At 51.7% G+C, this 15,465-nt stretch overlaps 11 protein-coding genes across 11 annotated transcripts; 5 read left to right on the forward strand and 6 right to left on the reverse strand.

Annotated features, from left to right (window-relative positions):
* Positions 1-459: 459 nt before the first annotated feature.
* APUU_51438A (uncharacterized protein) lies at positions 460-1,537 on the reverse strand (the record flags this gene model as incomplete). The annotated part of the gene is made up of 3 exons (XM_041706546.1): positions 460-613; positions 676-1,032; positions 1,101-1,537. 3 exons carry the CDS (start codon positions 1,535-1,537, stop codon positions 460-462), a joined length of 948 nt encoding a protein of 315 aa, XP_041558921.1.
* A 484-nt stretch (positions 1,538-2,021) lies between these two features.
* On the forward strand, positions 2,022-3,072 carry APUU_51439S (uncharacterized protein; the record flags this gene model as incomplete). Its single annotated transcript, XM_041706547.1, has 2 exons — positions 2,022-2,436; positions 2,495-3,072. 2 exons carry the CDS (start codon positions 2,022-2,024, stop codon positions 3,070-3,072), a joined length of 993 nt encoding a protein of 330 aa, XP_041558922.1.
* Positions 3,073-3,682: 610 nt separating this feature from the next.
* Positions 3,683-4,204, forward strand: APUU_51440S (DUF1993 domain-containing protein; the record flags this gene model as incomplete). The annotated part of the gene is made up of 1 exon (XM_041706548.1): positions 3,683-4,204. One exon carries the CDS (start codon positions 3,683-3,685, stop codon positions 4,202-4,204), a length of 522 nt encoding a protein of 173 aa, XP_041558923.1.
* A 121-nt stretch (positions 4,205-4,325) lies between these two features.
* abr2 (laccase abr2) lies at positions 4,326-6,380 on the reverse strand (the record flags this gene model as incomplete). Its single annotated transcript, XM_041706549.1, has 7 exons — positions 4,326-5,379; positions 5,429-5,551; positions 5,598-5,768; positions 5,820-5,879; positions 5,936-6,046; positions 6,093-6,148; positions 6,201-6,380. 7 exons carry the CDS (start codon positions 6,378-6,380, stop codon positions 4,326-4,328), a joined length of 1,755 nt encoding a protein of 584 aa, XP_041558924.1.
* An 863-nt stretch (positions 6,381-7,243) lies between these two features.
* On the reverse strand, positions 7,244-7,803 carry APUU_51442A (DUF3237 domain-containing protein; the record flags this gene model as incomplete). Its single annotated transcript, XM_041706550.1, has 2 exons — positions 7,244-7,521; positions 7,587-7,803. 2 exons carry the CDS (start codon positions 7,801-7,803, stop codon positions 7,244-7,246), a joined length of 495 nt encoding a protein of 164 aa, XP_041558925.1.
* A 460-nt stretch (positions 7,804-8,263) lies between these two features.
* On the reverse strand, positions 8,264-8,919 carry arp1 (scytalone dehydratase arp1; the record flags this gene model as incomplete). The annotated part of the gene is made up of 4 exons (XM_041706552.1): positions 8,264-8,623; positions 8,679-8,720; positions 8,777-8,832; positions 8,880-8,919. 4 exons carry the CDS (start codon positions 8,917-8,919, stop codon positions 8,264-8,266), a joined length of 498 nt encoding a protein of 165 aa, XP_041558926.1.
* Positions 8,920-9,516: 597 nt separating this feature from the next.
* arp2 (hydroxynaphthalene reductase arp2) lies at positions 9,517-10,366 on the forward strand (the record flags this gene model as incomplete). Its single annotated transcript, XM_041706553.1, has 2 exons — positions 9,517-10,279; positions 10,329-10,366. 2 exons carry the CDS (start codon positions 9,517-9,519, stop codon positions 10,364-10,366), a joined length of 801 nt encoding a protein of 266 aa, XP_041558927.1.
* A 442-nt stretch (positions 10,367-10,808) lies between these two features.
* ayg1 (heptaketide hydrolyase ayg1) lies at positions 10,809-12,344 on the forward strand (the record flags this gene model as incomplete). The annotated part of the gene is made up of 6 exons (XM_041706554.1): positions 10,809-10,901; positions 10,955-11,029; positions 11,100-11,842; positions 11,894-12,026; positions 12,077-12,150; positions 12,209-12,344. The coding sequence occupies 6 exons, from the start codon at positions 10,809-10,811 to the stop codon at positions 12,342-12,344; spliced, it is 1,254 nt and encodes a 417-aa protein (XP_041558928.1).
* A 148-nt stretch (positions 12,345-12,492) lies between these two features.
* On the reverse strand, positions 12,493-12,701 carry APUU_51446A (uncharacterized protein; the record flags this gene model as incomplete). Its single annotated transcript, XM_041706555.1, has 2 exons — positions 12,493-12,520; positions 12,574-12,701. 2 exons carry the CDS (start codon positions 12,699-12,701, stop codon positions 12,493-12,495), a joined length of 156 nt encoding a protein of 51 aa, XP_041558929.1.
* A 94-nt stretch (positions 12,702-12,795) lies between these two features.
* On the reverse strand, positions 12,796-14,316 carry abr1 (multicopper oxidase abr1; the record flags this gene model as incomplete). Its single annotated transcript, XM_041706556.1, has 2 exons — positions 12,796-13,938; positions 13,984-14,316. 2 exons carry the CDS (start codon positions 14,314-14,316, stop codon positions 12,796-12,798), a joined length of 1,476 nt encoding a protein of 491 aa, XP_041558930.1.
* A 392-nt stretch (positions 14,317-14,708) lies between these two features.
* Positions 14,709-15,440, forward strand: APUU_51448S (uncharacterized protein; the record flags this gene model as incomplete). The annotated part of the gene is made up of 1 exon (XM_041706557.1): positions 14,709-15,440. One exon carries the CDS (start codon positions 14,709-14,711, stop codon positions 15,438-15,440), a length of 732 nt encoding a protein of 243 aa, XP_041558931.1.
* Positions 15,441-15,465: the final 25 nt, after the last annotated feature.

Below are 15,465 nucleotides of genomic sequence, written 5' to 3' on the forward strand. Positions count from 1 at the left end.
GACGTGAGAAGAGTGACGAAGGGAGCAGTAGTTATTGCCGACGCAGCTGGCCCCATCCCAAATGAGTTCCCGCAGTATCTAAAACCCAGTCCTGTCAGAAGATGCTTATTATCCTTTTTGCTCGGCCTCTGGCAACTCATATAAGTCTCCGCCGGGTGTGTGGTAAGAACTCACAGGGCTTAAAAGGTTATCAACCGTAGGTATATGATTACGCTCCTGGTTCAGACTAGGTTCCCAATATACTGAATAACTCTTGACTCTGCATATTATGCTGCCTATCTGCCGAGAATATCTAAACTATGTAAGTGGGCACACAAATGTGCCCGGTGAGAGTGATTGGGAGCAAGAGTCAGCTTCTGCAGATGGGTCACACGGTACGTTCGGTCTGGAACCCTCTTCCTGCACACGCAATCCACCAGATGTCTTTACAGTAGCCATAATATTTCCCTGAGCCCTATATCACAATTTACTATCAGCCCCCTGTGTCTTCGGCTTCGTTTCCACCGACAGCTCAGTCCACCAGGGATACGTTCTGGGTGCGTCCCCAGACAACACATCCGTAAACTTCACCTGCCGCTTCTCGAAGAACGACTTCTTAAATTCCAAATGGTCACTGTTTTGTTCCAGTCAGTAAGATACCCAGTGCTCACGTTGCGATATTTCTCTGAAACACACCGGCTCCCAAACATATCATACAGCAACGGACTATCAACCAAATGCGCACCCTCCGCAGAGCCCGCATTGCGCCAGATAAGCTGCCTGTTGAGATGCACAGCCATTGTGCTCACATTTGACAGGATATCCTGTGCAAGTTCCACAGCACGGGAGAGGACGTCTGTCGGTTCTGGCAGGAGTTCGGCAAACACTCCATGAAGCACGGAGGAGTGTGCTGGGTATCGCTTTCCCGTGGCCAGGAGGTACGTCGCGTTGCTGTATCCGACCATCCGGGGAAGGAAGAATGAGCTGGCTGATTCCATCGTTAGACCGATCCTGGAGAAGGGGAAGCCGAATTCGGAATTTCTTGGAGCGAGGCTGTCTGCAAGTCAGTAATTGTGTATCCTCATAAACATCGTAAAAGACAAAGTAGAAAGTGAAGGTACCGAATAGCAGCCGCCAGAGTCGAGGTCATTCCAATACCAACCGCAAGCCCATTATACGCGACGATAATCGGCTTGGTGCAATTGAACATCGCTAGCGCCAGTGTACCACCCGGATCGCGCATCTGGCTCGGAGGGAGCTTGTTCTTGTCCTGGCTGAAGTCGCCAGTGAGGTCGATGCCGGCGCTGAATGCCTTGCCTGCACCGGTGAAGACGACGACTTTGACACGGTCGTCTACGGAGACCGTTGAGAAGAAGTCGATCAGCGAGTATATCATGGCGCCCGTGATGGCGTTAAGCTTCTCGGGACGGTTGAGCTTGACGATTTGGATGGGTGTGACGCCTGGTGTGGAGTCTGGATAGTTGGAGATTTGGACTTGGCTATCTGGGGGGTTGGCGTAGGTGTTGGGGATTGGAATCGTCTTTGGTTCAGCGGGCATTGTTTCGGCGGTATCCTGGTCGTTACTCTAAATATTTATCGTGTTGGAACGAGTTTGTTACATGGTTGATGTTATAGATATATATACCGTATGAATGTGCTTTTATGGCCGACATTGTAACCGACGTCAAACCTCGGGCATGGCAATCATCACGTCGCTATGAGAGACATGTATTTCCTGTGTCAAACGTGGAGATTACTGATCATGGCCAGGTGCTTGTATAGGGCTGGCAGTGCAAAGATTAGTGATCGTTCCGGCACCGAGGTTCAACCCAACGAATTATTAAACATGGCCACCACGACCACATATATCGGACATAGGAGTTTATTTCTGATTTCTAATGCACAAAATTACAAATGGAAGACCGCTGGACGATAAAAGGGCTGGAGAAGGCCAGCTTGTTGGGACTGCCTTGCATCGCATATACTCGGAGCAAGACATTTGAAAAGACCAACGATCAACGATCAACGATCAACGAATCAAGATGACCTCGCTTGTGCTAATAACCGGATCAACAGGATTCATCGGCTCAGCTGTCACCCAGAATGTTCTTGAAGCCGGATACAGAGTCCGCCTGGTAATCCGACGCGCAGACCAAGCCCCAAAGCTAAAGAGCATATTCAGCAAATATACGGACCACCTGGATTTTGCCATCGTGCCAGACCTCACCGTCAGAGGATGTTACGATGATGTCCTCGATGGCGTGGAATATGTCCTCCATTTGGCCTCACCATTACCTGCTCCGGGCACCGATGATTTACTCACCCCAGCCCTGGAGGGGACGAAAGCTATATTAGAAGCCGCCTCAAAGTCATCCTCCATAAAGCGAATTGTTATTACATCGTCGGTCATTGCGATGATTCCGCAGGGTGGAAAGAGAGACAGCATGGTCGTCAAAGGTGAGGGCCATTGTATTGTCCTCTCCTTCGTATTTGCATTGACATGTTTGTTACTTAGAAACCGATCCAATTGACCGAACCATTGATCCGAGCGTGCTTCCGACCCTCCCACCCATGGGCAAATACCACGCCAGCAAACTGGCCGCGCACAAGGCCACTCTTGACTTCGTGAAGGAGAACCAACCGCGCTTCACCACAATCTCTCTACACCCCGTATTCGTGTTCGGGCGCAGCCTCGTGCAGACAACTGCAGAGGAACTGTCCGGGACCCCGGGTATGCTGTGGACATCGCTCGTATCCGAGACGCCGGCTTTCGGACAGTTCCTGGGTGTGCATGTGGATGATGTAGCTGCAGCGCATGTCAGGGCATTGGAGATTGGCCCTTTAAATAGCGACGATGGGGATACGAATGCAGTGCGCTCGTATCTGCTCGCTGCAGAGAGACGATCATGGGCTGATGTCGACCGATTTGTGCGAGAGCAGTATCCGGATGTGGAGTGGGCGTTGTCGCCAGTTGAAAGCACGAATTATGGCGTTGACACCACCAGAGCAGAGCGCGAGTTGGGCATTACGTTCAAGGGAATGGAGGAACAGGTAAAGGATGTGGTTGACCAGCAGCTGGAATTCCGGATGTGATTGTGATGTTTATCTCTCAAGTATCCAGGTTTAATATTTAATTTGGCTGCACCCTGGGTCTAAATACAGATCTCGTTCAACTTTACCTGATACTCTGCCTGCTCTTCCTCGGCTAGGATCGCCGTAATAGCAGTGACCTTGACGGTAAGAAGCGTTATGCCAGAGGGATATTTGATCCACTGCCACCGAGGAAACAAGATTGACAAACAAGATCAAGAAATATGATTCATTTGGCTTTGATGGACCCATTGTGTTTGGGAGAGCATCGACCACCCCGCCAGGCCCGTGCCTCTTCCCTGTTTATTCGAGGGGTTCGCTAGTTATCCAATTTCAACTTCTCTTACAAATGAATCCAAAATAGCTGCAGACTGCAGACAGGATAACCTGGTAAGCTCGGTGGACTCACCGCTACACTGGCCCACAAGTGAAGGTTCTGACAAATCAAACTGTGCGACACAATGCGCAGAATCGAAGCCCGTGGAAGGCGATTAATAATGGCTAGTGAGGAGCTTGTACCTTGACTATTCAAATAGCCCTCCTGTTCCTGGGTGAGCCATTGCAGTAAACAATTGCGCAATCAGTCAAGCCTCACAGCCCTAATCCAGTCACTATGTCCTCCTCAATCTACACCTACACCATCGATCCCTTCGTCAAGGGCATCCAGGCCCTCAAGGTCATCCTCCAGAAAGCCGAAGAGCACGCCAAGGCCAACAACATCCCCATCGATGACCTCTTCAACGCCTCGCTCGGCCACGACATGAAGGGGCTCCCCTTCCAGGTCTTCATCGTCACAAACACAGCGATCAAGACCCTCTGCCGCGCAACTTTCGTCGAGCCCCCAGCCCAGGAGCAAAACGACAAGACATTCGACGACTTCTACAAGCGCATTGACGAGGCCCTTGCCGCGCTCGAGAAGGCCGACCTCGCTGTGCTTGCCGCGAACGAGGGCAAGAAGTTCAAGGCGCCCATGGGACCCAAGGAGTATGAGTTTACCCCCGAGACGTATGCGGTGCTGTTTGCGACTCCGAACTTCTATTTCCACCTGGTGACTGCGTATGATATCCTGAGGGCCAAGGGCGTGCCGGTGGGGAAGATGGACTACCTGGGCACCTTTATGGCGCCTGTTATGTAAATAACCAAATTTCTAAATCATAAGCCTCTTTCAAAATCATCATTAAGAAGCCTGTATTGCCAAATTCTGGTCCTGTCCTGTGTAGATCCATTCGCCAACACTGTCTTATATTTAACTCGAGTTAACAATATCCCTCTGGCACCTCCGGCCACGCATCAATCCCATCCAACAACAACATCCCCATCCCCCCATGCAAATGGGTCTCCATATGACAGTGCAAGAAGAACGGCCCGGGATTAACCACCTGATAGCGCACCACCATCCACGCCTCTCCAGCCGGCGCAGTCACAAACGTATCCCTGTACAACGGGCTATCCAAGAAGAAATTCCCCGGCACCTGTTTGCGCGCCTCATCCGCACTCCGCCACTTGAAGTCCCCCACACCCCGGCCAATCAGAAATGCTCTGTTGGAGTGCTTGTGCATTGGATGGGGAGGCTGCACGACCGTCGGGGCTTCAATGCGCAGCTGATACACCAGATCAACCCACGTCCCATTGCGCGTGGTGATTTTCAGCGCGGATTCAAGGTCCGGACTGTCCGGGTTACAGAGAGCAGGCTGCATAGAGTCCAAGTCGCTTGGGAAGAACTTCGTACCGTCCAGCGTCCATTCCCACGATGAATTAATCCGGCCGAGTGTTAGGAGGTGGAAGTCGTCTGCTGTCTGTGCTGGGTAGATTGCTGGGAATGGACGCAGATCGCTGGTGTTCAATTTCACCACTGACTCTGTTACATTCTGTCCGCCGTAGTTGATGTACGGACTTGACTGCCGTGTGCTATCCTGTCCTCCCTGGTATGTCACCTTCGCGTACCCCGATATTACCTGGTTGGCCCCAGTATTGGCAATACGCATTGTGTATTGCGCGGCCTCCTTATCCAGCTTCACCATGGCGGAGTACCGCTCCCCGTTGTATATTTCGATGCTCTCAGCTAGACTGGGCTCGATGTACCGACCGTCAACCTCGTAGACGTACATGGGGTGTTCGTCGATCGAGGCTACTAGGGCCTTGAGACTGGCGGCGCTGATGAAGCTGAAACTGGCCCATTCATGGGATGCGTCGACCATGTATTCGGCATCGGGACCGTCGCTGGGGACGCAGCCGTCGTTCAACCCGGGTGGCAGTTTATCGGGGTGGTGTTCCCAGTCTCCTTGCAGTTTTGTCACGAATGGGACACATCTGGGGATGTTAAGAATGTTGCAGTCTGGGTTGAATATATTGGACTTACCCTTTATCAGTTAATGTCGCATTAATCACCTGCTGAACTGGCGCGGCCTGGAGCGCCGTCAGTTCCTTGGGGTCCTTGCAATAGATAGACCCCATGCCGCCGACAAGGATACTATCGGAGCAACTACTTTGGTTAGCACAACAGTTGAGGTGGACGGGGTAGCACGTACAAAATATCATAGCCAGTGGCTTCCATTGCTTCCATGTACTCCACTGATGTCAAATGATCCCAATCCGACAGGATCACCGGTATTGTGTGTCTCTCTGCCTCTTCCATGGCATGTGTGTCGTCGGTGTCGTTCGAGATCATGGAAAAGGGGTTTTCGCGGTCCTTTGACGGCCTAAAAAGCATCATGTCAGTCGCCAGACCTGCAGTAGTGGAGGCGACGTACCTGATATGTATCGCACCATACAGACCATCCTGTAGCGTTGCTCGGTCATGGGCGTGATACCTGTTGGTAGTTGGGTTTAGTCTGCATCCCGAGGCCATTTCGAGTTGAGCTCATACCAGTATGTCCCATAATCATTTGCGTGCCATTTGTAGGTATACGACTGTCCTGGTTGAATCGCCCATTGGGTCAACCCAGGTACGCCATCGGCCCATGGAGTACCCAATTGCCTACTTCCGTCAGGTATGTGCGTCTATAAAGGAACAAAGTGCATACTCGATTCCATGGAAATGGACTGTGGTGTTGAATGGCATATGGTTGTGAACTTCAACCTACTCGGGTCAGAAATACCATCTTCGCGAATTGGTCTGGCCCGGTTCTTACAGTCACATCGTCGCCCTCATCGAGGATCATTGGCGGCCCTGGGAACTGGTTGTTCACGAATATCATATCCCGTTCCAGGCCGTTTGGTGAGCCGGTCTCCCATGTCAAATCAAGTGTATAATAAACATCGGCAGCACCGGCAAGCGCTGCCATGCACAGCAGGCGACGAACAAAGGCCATGATTACGGTGATTCAAAATGGAGCACTGCAGGGCCTGGGTCAAGATATTTTGGATTGAGGTTTTGCAAACCTTACAATCGCGCCAGCGATGGGGCATTTGTGGGCATAGTTTTTTTACACATGCTTTCTGGAGAAAGAATGTCGATACTAGAAACGGATCTAGGAACAGATACAAACATTACGGATTCCTGTGGCAGAAAGCCGGGTCATAGCTCAAACAGACACTTGACGTCTCCGGTGGCTGGAATGGTATGCGCGTATCCCTGTCAATCGGGCGCAATGACCGTGCGCATCACGCTCCTAGGCACTTATAATTAGGGCCTACGATGATCGGTATGCTGACAAGGGGGTCATTGCAATATTTCAATAGCCTCCGTGCAGGTGGCATCACAACTTGCATAAAATTACATGGCTCTTACTATTGCCCGGGAGACTGATGCTGTTGTGATATCGAGTATGGCAGAATTACTGTGCCTCTCCCAGCCGTCCCAAACCCGTGCTGGTAGTAGTCAGGATAGTAGGTCGGCACAAGGCCAATAGACACTCCTTACATGAAGGTCTAACGGTGTTTCTACCAACTGAAGGCCCAAATCTCCTGTTATTCACAGCCTAAGAACCATTATATATAAACCGATTCAGTACTTGCCTTATATCCCGTACACTTTATCGAAATACTGTTCGACCATAAAAACCACTAGCGGTATTAGGCCGTCTTTCTATTTGCATTATATGCCAACACACTTCCCACGCCACAGATAGAAGGCCATAGCTATCATTCGGCCGCAGAAATACTAGTTCTAGCTCAGACGGCTTCTCATTGCTTTATATACTAACAATGATTACTATTCAATACATTACGCAGACTATTCCGGGCTAACCAATTCCCACGCATCAACCGCCACCCACCCGTGTCCCAGAGTGGTGACGCCAACTGCAAGAACATCGTTCAGCCAGTAGTACTCCTCACTGCCAGTTTCCAGTATAATCCTAGACTGCGAATGTCCCTCACCCTGACTCGGCCCATTCACCTGGACGTAGATATTCGCCCCGTCATCCGTCTTGAGCTGATACCTTGCATCGGCTCTGAATGTCCCGTTGGAGTCAGTCACGCCCCATTCGGCACCTATGTCGAGGACCTTTCCTTTGGAAGTTGTTAGTGGGACCTGGGACCTTGGGGTCATGGATGGAGGGGCAGGGGCGACCTACCGGATAGTCTGGGCCCTTTGAAAGTCCCGCCAGTGACGGGGATGGCTACGCGAGCTCCCCAGGGACCATTGCCTACTTCGATGGGCTCTCCGACGGTAGTATTCATAGAGTATAGGAAGTTTAGGCTCGGTGGGTTTGGGGATGGTGTTGCTGCAACCGGCATCGCTAGCAGGGTCGATATAGCCGAGACCGCACTAAGTAGTGTTGAAGCTTTCATCGTGGCTAGTGGGGATAAAGGAAGTGTGACGATCGAATTGAGAACGTAATTGGCTCACCGAGATTCAGAGGGCTGGAGTTGGCTGGGAAGCTACGTGTTAGATATAACAGGATATACGTTCATGGTTGTTTGCCTGTCGATCGTTCTGGAGAGAGTGGAATGTGTTCGCATTTTACACCCGTTGACAGATGGGATCCTGTATGTGAAGGAGGCTAATTGGAATGGAGAAACTGCGCTCTATTGGCCCCAATCGTGGAGGTCGTCTTAGCATAGCGATTAAGCTCGGAATCTCCGAGAGCGGCAGAGTATACATTCCTACATAGCAGGCTTTACGAGGTACGAACTTTACCTGTTGGGAGTAATGGAACGGGGATTCCATCATAACCCTAATTACGTACAGGTTTCGATATGAGACTGCAAATGCCATTCAACATACACCAATATGGGCATCATTAATCCCTTACTGGGTTGCCGGGAACACCTCCTCGAACAGCTCCTCATTCCAACGCACTGTAGGCTTCAGTCCAGCGAACTTCCACTGTCCATCAATCTTGCGATAGTAATGCTCATTGGTGGCATGGGAGTGGCCCTTTAGCTTAACATCACTCAAGTCAGGGCTGGTATAGACTTGGTGGGCGGCACGCAGCTGGTGATGCCCAATGACTTCAGTCTCCGAGACAACCTCCCACCATGTTGCTCCGATGAGGTGCTGGGTTTTTATGGTGGGGTTTCCGAGGAATCCAACCTCAGTTACCATTTCCAGGTAGTCTTCGGCCGGCATGGGGTCCCATCTTCGTAGACCGATCTCGGTGTAATCGACCTGTTCCGGTGGTCAGAGGCCAGGCAGGCAAGGACAAGGATACGGATTAACGGACAGTAAGGGTAGGTGCAACGATGCTCCTCAGACGGTCCCAGTCCTACACCGTGGTTCATAGTTAGCAGGTCGATCATATATGCATCCGGCGGCGCGTACCTTTGCATCATAGCTGTCAGCCCAGTCGAATACAACCTTTTGAAGGGCTAGGAAGTCTGTCTATATTAGCCAGCACTATACCCCTGATCACAGATTAGCTTACCTTGAAAGCTGAGCTCTAACTTTGGATCTTGCTTAAGCATGATGCAAACAGGAATGAGGTGGTGCAGATACTTCGACGGGGTCCTGGCGACTGTGCTGAAAAGTGAGACACAAGAATATATATCACCCTGCAAGGACAGTGGGCATGGGTCCATGACAATGTCTGCCACCAACAGGACGTAACATTTCCCTTGATCTTGCGTTCCCAACGTCTCAAGACTGCGATGTGCCCTTGGTGCCTCAAGCCACAGTACCTCAACGTAGTACTGTACGCTAAGGCCTCCTCGAGGGCGATGCAGTATGGTCAGAGAGGGTGTTCATGACGTGGGATAAGACGTCAGCTAGGGCGATCCCAATGTGATTTCCCGATGCGGTGGCATCTCTTCATGGTCAAAGAAGAAGTGGCTTTTCAGGGTAGCTTCCACATCTCCCAACACCCCATCATTTGCGAGTTCCATGTTGTTTCGAAAGAACGAGGGGGGATATGTTACATTAAGTCTTCTTAGCCTGTACGCCTTGTGTGGTTGTCATCGAGGTTGTGTGCCAATGCTATGCGGCATTATATATATATTTAATGAGTAATTTCAGCACGTACCAGGAACCGGGCTGGAAGAGGAACTTTCACCCCGATCTCAGCAATGGTTCTAACAAACTCTCTACCCCAGAGCTTAAGCGGCAAGGTCGCCCTCATCACCGGTGGAGCGCGAGGTATTGGGGCCGGAATCGCCCTTGAACTGGCCAAAAGAGGTGCCTCGATTGCCATCAACTACTGCGGAAGCCAACAGCCCGCAGAGGACCTAGTCAAAGCTATCCAGGACCTCGACATCGACGCGGCCGCATTCCAAGCAGACCTGACCCAGGTATCTAATATAGAAAGTCTCTTCCGCCAGGTCGTCAACCACTTCGGCCAGGTGGATATCGTGGTATCCAACTCCGGCGTGGAGAAATTCCGCGCCCTGGACGAAACCACTATCGACGACTTTGATCAGGTCTTCAGTCTAAACACTCGCGCGCAGTTCTTTGTTGCGAGACATGCCTTTGACCATATCCAACCGGGTGGACGTGTCATCCTGATGTCCTCTATTGCTGCTGGTGTGGGCGTTCCCGGCCATGCACTGTACGCGGGGAGCAAGTCCGCCGTGGAGGGTTTTACCCGCTGTCTTGCAGCAGATTTTGGTCGGGTGAAATGCACTGTAAATGCCATTGCCCCGGCGGGGGTGAAGAGTGATATGTGGCTTGCGAACTCGTGGCGATATGCGCCGGGGTGTGACAAGAACTCTTCCCTCCAGGACATCGAAGCCGCCCTGGCCGGGGGTAGTCCGTTGAGCAGGTGTGGCGTCCCGGAAGATATTGGACGAGTGGTCTCTTTCCTTGCTGGTCCTGACAGCGAATGGGTCAATGGTGAGTCTACCTGGTTGTTCTCTACGGAGTGTTGGCTAATGTGCCTTAGGTCAAGTGATAGCAGTCAATGGAGGTGCAAATATATAGCCAGGTCTTTCGCAGATTACATGTTACAAAGTGCCATAATTGCTCCGCGGAACTCCGTGGGCGTGTAATAATTTAATATGATAATATCCTTTAATAACAGCTTGTCTTATACCTCCGTTCTAGGCAGGAGTCCGCTACCCCCCTCCGTAACTGGCCCTTCGACTGCCACAGCCCATGCTCCTGTTTGCATCAATCCACGTAATGCTCTCGCAGTTGCACCGCGAGCTCACGTCGCAATGATCGTCTCGCTTAGATATCCCTGCTCCAGACTCCCTGCCGCTCCGTCATTGATTCCATGACTCGATGAGTACTAAATATAGCGGCTTGATGGGACATCGCGGGGTTTGATATGGGGCCCCAGGATCTTATAACAACCACGAAACCTTTTCCGTCCTGTGCTATCTACTCAGCTCGATAACTTGTATGGTAGACCAGATTCACCATGCCAAACTGGATACTTGGCCCGAAATTCGACACCGTCTACCCTCACAAGGGGTCTATCAAAACCCTGTGGGAGTCGCGGTGGAAGTTTGCTGTATGTTCTCTGTCCATACTGATTAACATGGAATGGAAACTAAGCTTGCACAGTGTCAGAAATCTGTATACCCGTTCCATGATGGGTGTTATGATGACTTCGAACCCATCTTCCAGGAGCTTATCTCGGTAAGACGGCCTCATCAATTTAACCCACCTGCTGTGTCTGTCTAACGCTCCTTACTTCAATGTGCAACAGGATGATATCAACGACGCAGAATCAGAGGAGTATACCACATCTTTCTTCCCCACCGCATCCTCCCTTGAGCGGCTGGCTATCCAAGCACTAGATGCCGGACAGCGAGAAAAAGCCTCTGAACTCCTCTGCCGCGCCGCCGCTGTCTACCGCATCTCCCGGTTCCCATACGTAGACGTCACCCAGCCAGACTCCCTTAAACGCACCGCGTACGATCTGCAGAAGGGCGTCTACCAAAGGGCAGCCTCCCTTTGGGATGTACCCATGCAGGAGACTTTAATCACCCATACCCACCGCAGCGGCCATGACGGGCGAGAACTCCCCATATACGTCCGCCTGCCTCAGGCTACAGAAAACCCAGACCCGATTCCGGTAATACTCATCATGACAGGCCTAGACGGCTACCGCACAGACAACAGCCAGCGCAGCCACGAAATCACCGCGCGCGGCTGGGCGACGGTGATTATGGAGATCCCAGGCACCGCAGATTGCCCAGCCGATCCTGCAGATCCTGAATCGCCGGATCGGCTATGTGACAGCGTCCTCGAGTATATCATGGCACATTCCAGACTGGACGCTACCAGGGTCGTTGTATGGGGACTGAGCGCAGGGGGGTTCTATGCTATCCGAGCGGCGCATACGCATGCAGATCGGCTGCTTGGTGCGGTTGCGCATGGGCCTGGGTGTCATTACTTCTTGGATAAGGAGTGGTTGGGCCATGTGGATGATCATGAGTATCCGTTTACGTGAGCCTATCTTTGCCAGGACGGTCGATGGCTCGATGCTGACTGGAACAGGCTCACCACGGCATGGGCGACGAAGCACGGGTACAAAGACGTGGAGGAATTTAAGGAACACGCACAGAAGAAGTTCTCGCTGGTGGAGACGGGGATTGTGCACAAACCTAGCTGCAGAATGTTGCTTCTGAATGTATGTCTGCTCCCGTGCTGGGAATTTATGCCTGAAACTGACCTTCCTAGGGTGTCGCGGACGGTGTTACGCCGATTGAAGACTGTTTGGAACTTTTCAACTATGGAACTCCGAAGGAGGGGAAGTATGTTTAAAGTTTCCGTTGGTATTTGAGTGGCTTGAACTGACGCTGCGGTATGTAGATTCTTCCCCGGCCTGCCGCACATGGGATATCCCGACAGCTTGATCGTGGCATACCAGTGGCTGGAGGATCTTCTGGGGAATGTGGCTCCTAATTATAATGACAGGTCCACACAGGTGAAAGAGATTCCGAACTAATATTTGTTTACAAGTGTGATTCGATGTTTTGGTTCATACTGGTGACAGCTGGAATTGCTACAGACAGTAATGAAACCATGCCTTGCTATATATCGCTATTCACCATGTTATCCGTTGTTTCTCCTGTAACCGAGTGTATATGCTTTTTTCACTTCGCATGGCCGTCAATCATCGCACTAGTAATGTCAGAAGCTATTATTTCAGGATGCATTAGTAGGCTTCGACTTACCCTGAACTACCTGGAGTTACCTCCGTATTAAGCCCCGTCATATTCAATCCCTCATTCCCAGCGGCATTCCCACACTCTGGGCTACCATAGCTCCCGCAAATTCTTAGATGGTCGAGAGGCAGCGACATCTCACGCAGCTCCTTCGGCGCCTCAATAATCGTCGCTGTAAGCCCAGCTTCAACGTGCCATTCAATGTGGCAGTGGAGGAGCCAGACGCGTAGGTCAGTCAGTCAGAGTCTTGCTATAAGCACGGTAGAAATGGTGAGACTTATCTGGGTTATCTGCTCGAAACCGTATAACTGCATGTCCGTTGTTCTGCACCATGATCGTATCCCGCTTCACCGGAGTCGACGAGATGTTCTGGAAATAGTTGGCGAAAAGCCCCCCGTCTACTGCTGAGCGTTGGATAACCTGGAACTGGTGTCCGTGAAGATGCCATGGATGCAGGTTGTTGTGGTCGTTGTTGATCACGATTTCGACGACCTCGCCGTACTCGACAATGAACGGGTTGACCTGTCCGTATACCGTGGGATCAGAAATGTATTCCTCGCCGACGGATAAGGCTGTATAGAGCGATGGCACGGTTGGCGGGATATATGTCTCGTTGTTCACAGTCCACCTCGCAACGCCACTGATAGCCTTTGAAGTGGTGTTTATGATGATCTGGCGATCCACCGGTTCAAGGATCCTTTCGTGGTCCGCAGGCACGAAGAGAACATCATCAACGAAATCCTTATTTGCATCCAGGTTGTACACCACAGGAGGAGGAGGTAGAGGCGCGCTCTCGTTGTACACCAGCCACGCGGTGACGTTCGGGTTGAAGCCCTCAGGGATGGTTCGATTCTCGTAGAAGAACATCATGTTCATGTCCATTGTATTCCACATGGCGTAGTTACGGCTGGTGTCGTTCTTTGTCTGGATCAGGACGCTCATGCGCTGGCCGGTTGTTATTCGGAGGCGCTTGTCACGGGCAGGGTATGGGTCGGTGAAGATGCCATCAACCTCGACGACGGTCATCTCGTGCTCGTCGAAAAACCAGGTGTGTCCAGGCCAGTTGCCGGTGCAGACTATGTGAACTAGATATGTCCTGTTGGGATGGACATGGATAGTGGTGTTTGTCGAGTCGTTTATTATGGCACTGTCCGGCAGAGGCTCCAGCCCTCCATTCGCCTGGTTTTCGAGAGACTGGTACTGATTGAGTAGCAAGGGCATCTGTTCATGGTATAGGTCGGACAGAGTGATGGTGAATTCGTCATCGTATTCGAACGGTGGAGATGGGTCGTGCACTATAAAGGCTCCTCGCAGTCCATCGGGATATTGGCCCATGTTGTGTGAATGGTACCAGTACGTCCCGGATTGATTTGCCTACCAACATCAGTGTTATTCTCAATACGTCTACCACCTGCTTACCATGAATTCATATCTCATCTTTTCATCTGGAGGTATCGGACACTGCGTCACTTCACTGCTGCCGTCCATCATCCCTGTCATGTACTGGTGGAAGCCGTGCCAGTGGATGCCAGTGGTCTGATTCCCAAGGCCGTTGTGTACATCCACAATAACCCGATCTCCCAGATTCACGTCTACCTGTGGGCATGGCCATTCTCCATTGATACCGATCAGGGGCCTGGCAAACCCGTCCGGGGCAGCCCAGACCCAGGTGATATCCCATTCAAGATAGACATCTTCCGCCCACGCAAGTAGGGCTAGCCACGGCAGTGCAAGCAGAACTAGCCTCGACATTGGGTTACGGTTGTGAAATACAGAGAGAAAACTTCAATGGATGGTCATCGACAGTATACAGCACAACATTAATAGACAGAATATGGGAATGTGCTGATCAATGATATCCTGTACGAAAGCCTGCGCTAAGGCCACCCCGAGGAGGGCAATCTCTCGCAACGCGGCCCTGGAATGCGCGAAACCGAGGACAACTCCGTGGAGGAATTCAATGGGTAATAATAACGTTTTTCAAATTATTTCGTTTGACAGCCACATACCAGACATGTCAACAGCTCCACCATCACGTCGCATAAGTTATTCATGCTTAGTCATGTGGTGCATACACTTTGCACATTATGCACATCATCCCTCACTTCTGATCTGCAACTTTTTGTCGCAAGTGCCATCGCACGATGGGCATCCATTCCCACCCCCAATCCTCTTTCTCCGAGAACCCAAATGTCCCCGGCCTCGACTACCAAGCCGACTTCATCACCCCCGCCCACGAAGAATCTCTCCTCACCCTCTTCCGCACCGAACTCACCTGGCCCGACCGCCCCGGCCGCATCTCGCTGCACTATGGCTACACCTTCGACTACAAGACCTTCGGCATAGACCCGTCGATCCCATACAAGCCATTCCCCTCCTGGCTCGAACCTCTCATCCCGATAACAGAATCCAGACCGCCTGACCAGGTCTGTCTCCAGTATTACCCCCCGGGCTCGGGGATCCCGCCCCACGTCGACTCCCATCGCGGCTGGGACCAGCTGTATGCGCTTTCGCTGGGGGCGCCGGTGCTCATGCGCATGAGGCATGGGAAGTACGGCGATGAGAAGGTTGATGTTGATTTGGCGCCGCGGAGTATGATGCGCTTTACGAGGGATTCGAGACTGCATTGGACGCATGGGATTGCGAAGAGGAAGACGGATATGTTGGGTGATGGGACGGTGAGGGTGAGAGGGGAGAGATGGAGTATTACGTATCGATGGGCGAGGGAGGGTGATTGTGAGTGTGGGAATGCGGAGTTGTGTGATACGGCGCAGGCACGGTTGGGGATTGAGCCGGAGAAGAGATCTGTGTTGGCGGAGGGAAAGGCTGGACCTCCTGCGGCTGTGGTTGGTGAAACTGTGCAGTCGGTTGGCTGATATCAGAAGATATTTTCTCTGCTGG

Source organism: Aspergillus puulaauensis, chromosome 5, assembly GCF_016861865.1.
Source record: "Aspergillus puulaauensis MK2 DNA, chromosome 5, nearly complete sequence".
Taxonomy (NCBI): Eukaryota; Fungi; Ascomycota; class Eurotiomycetes; order Eurotiales; family Aspergillaceae; genus Aspergillus; species Aspergillus puulaauensis.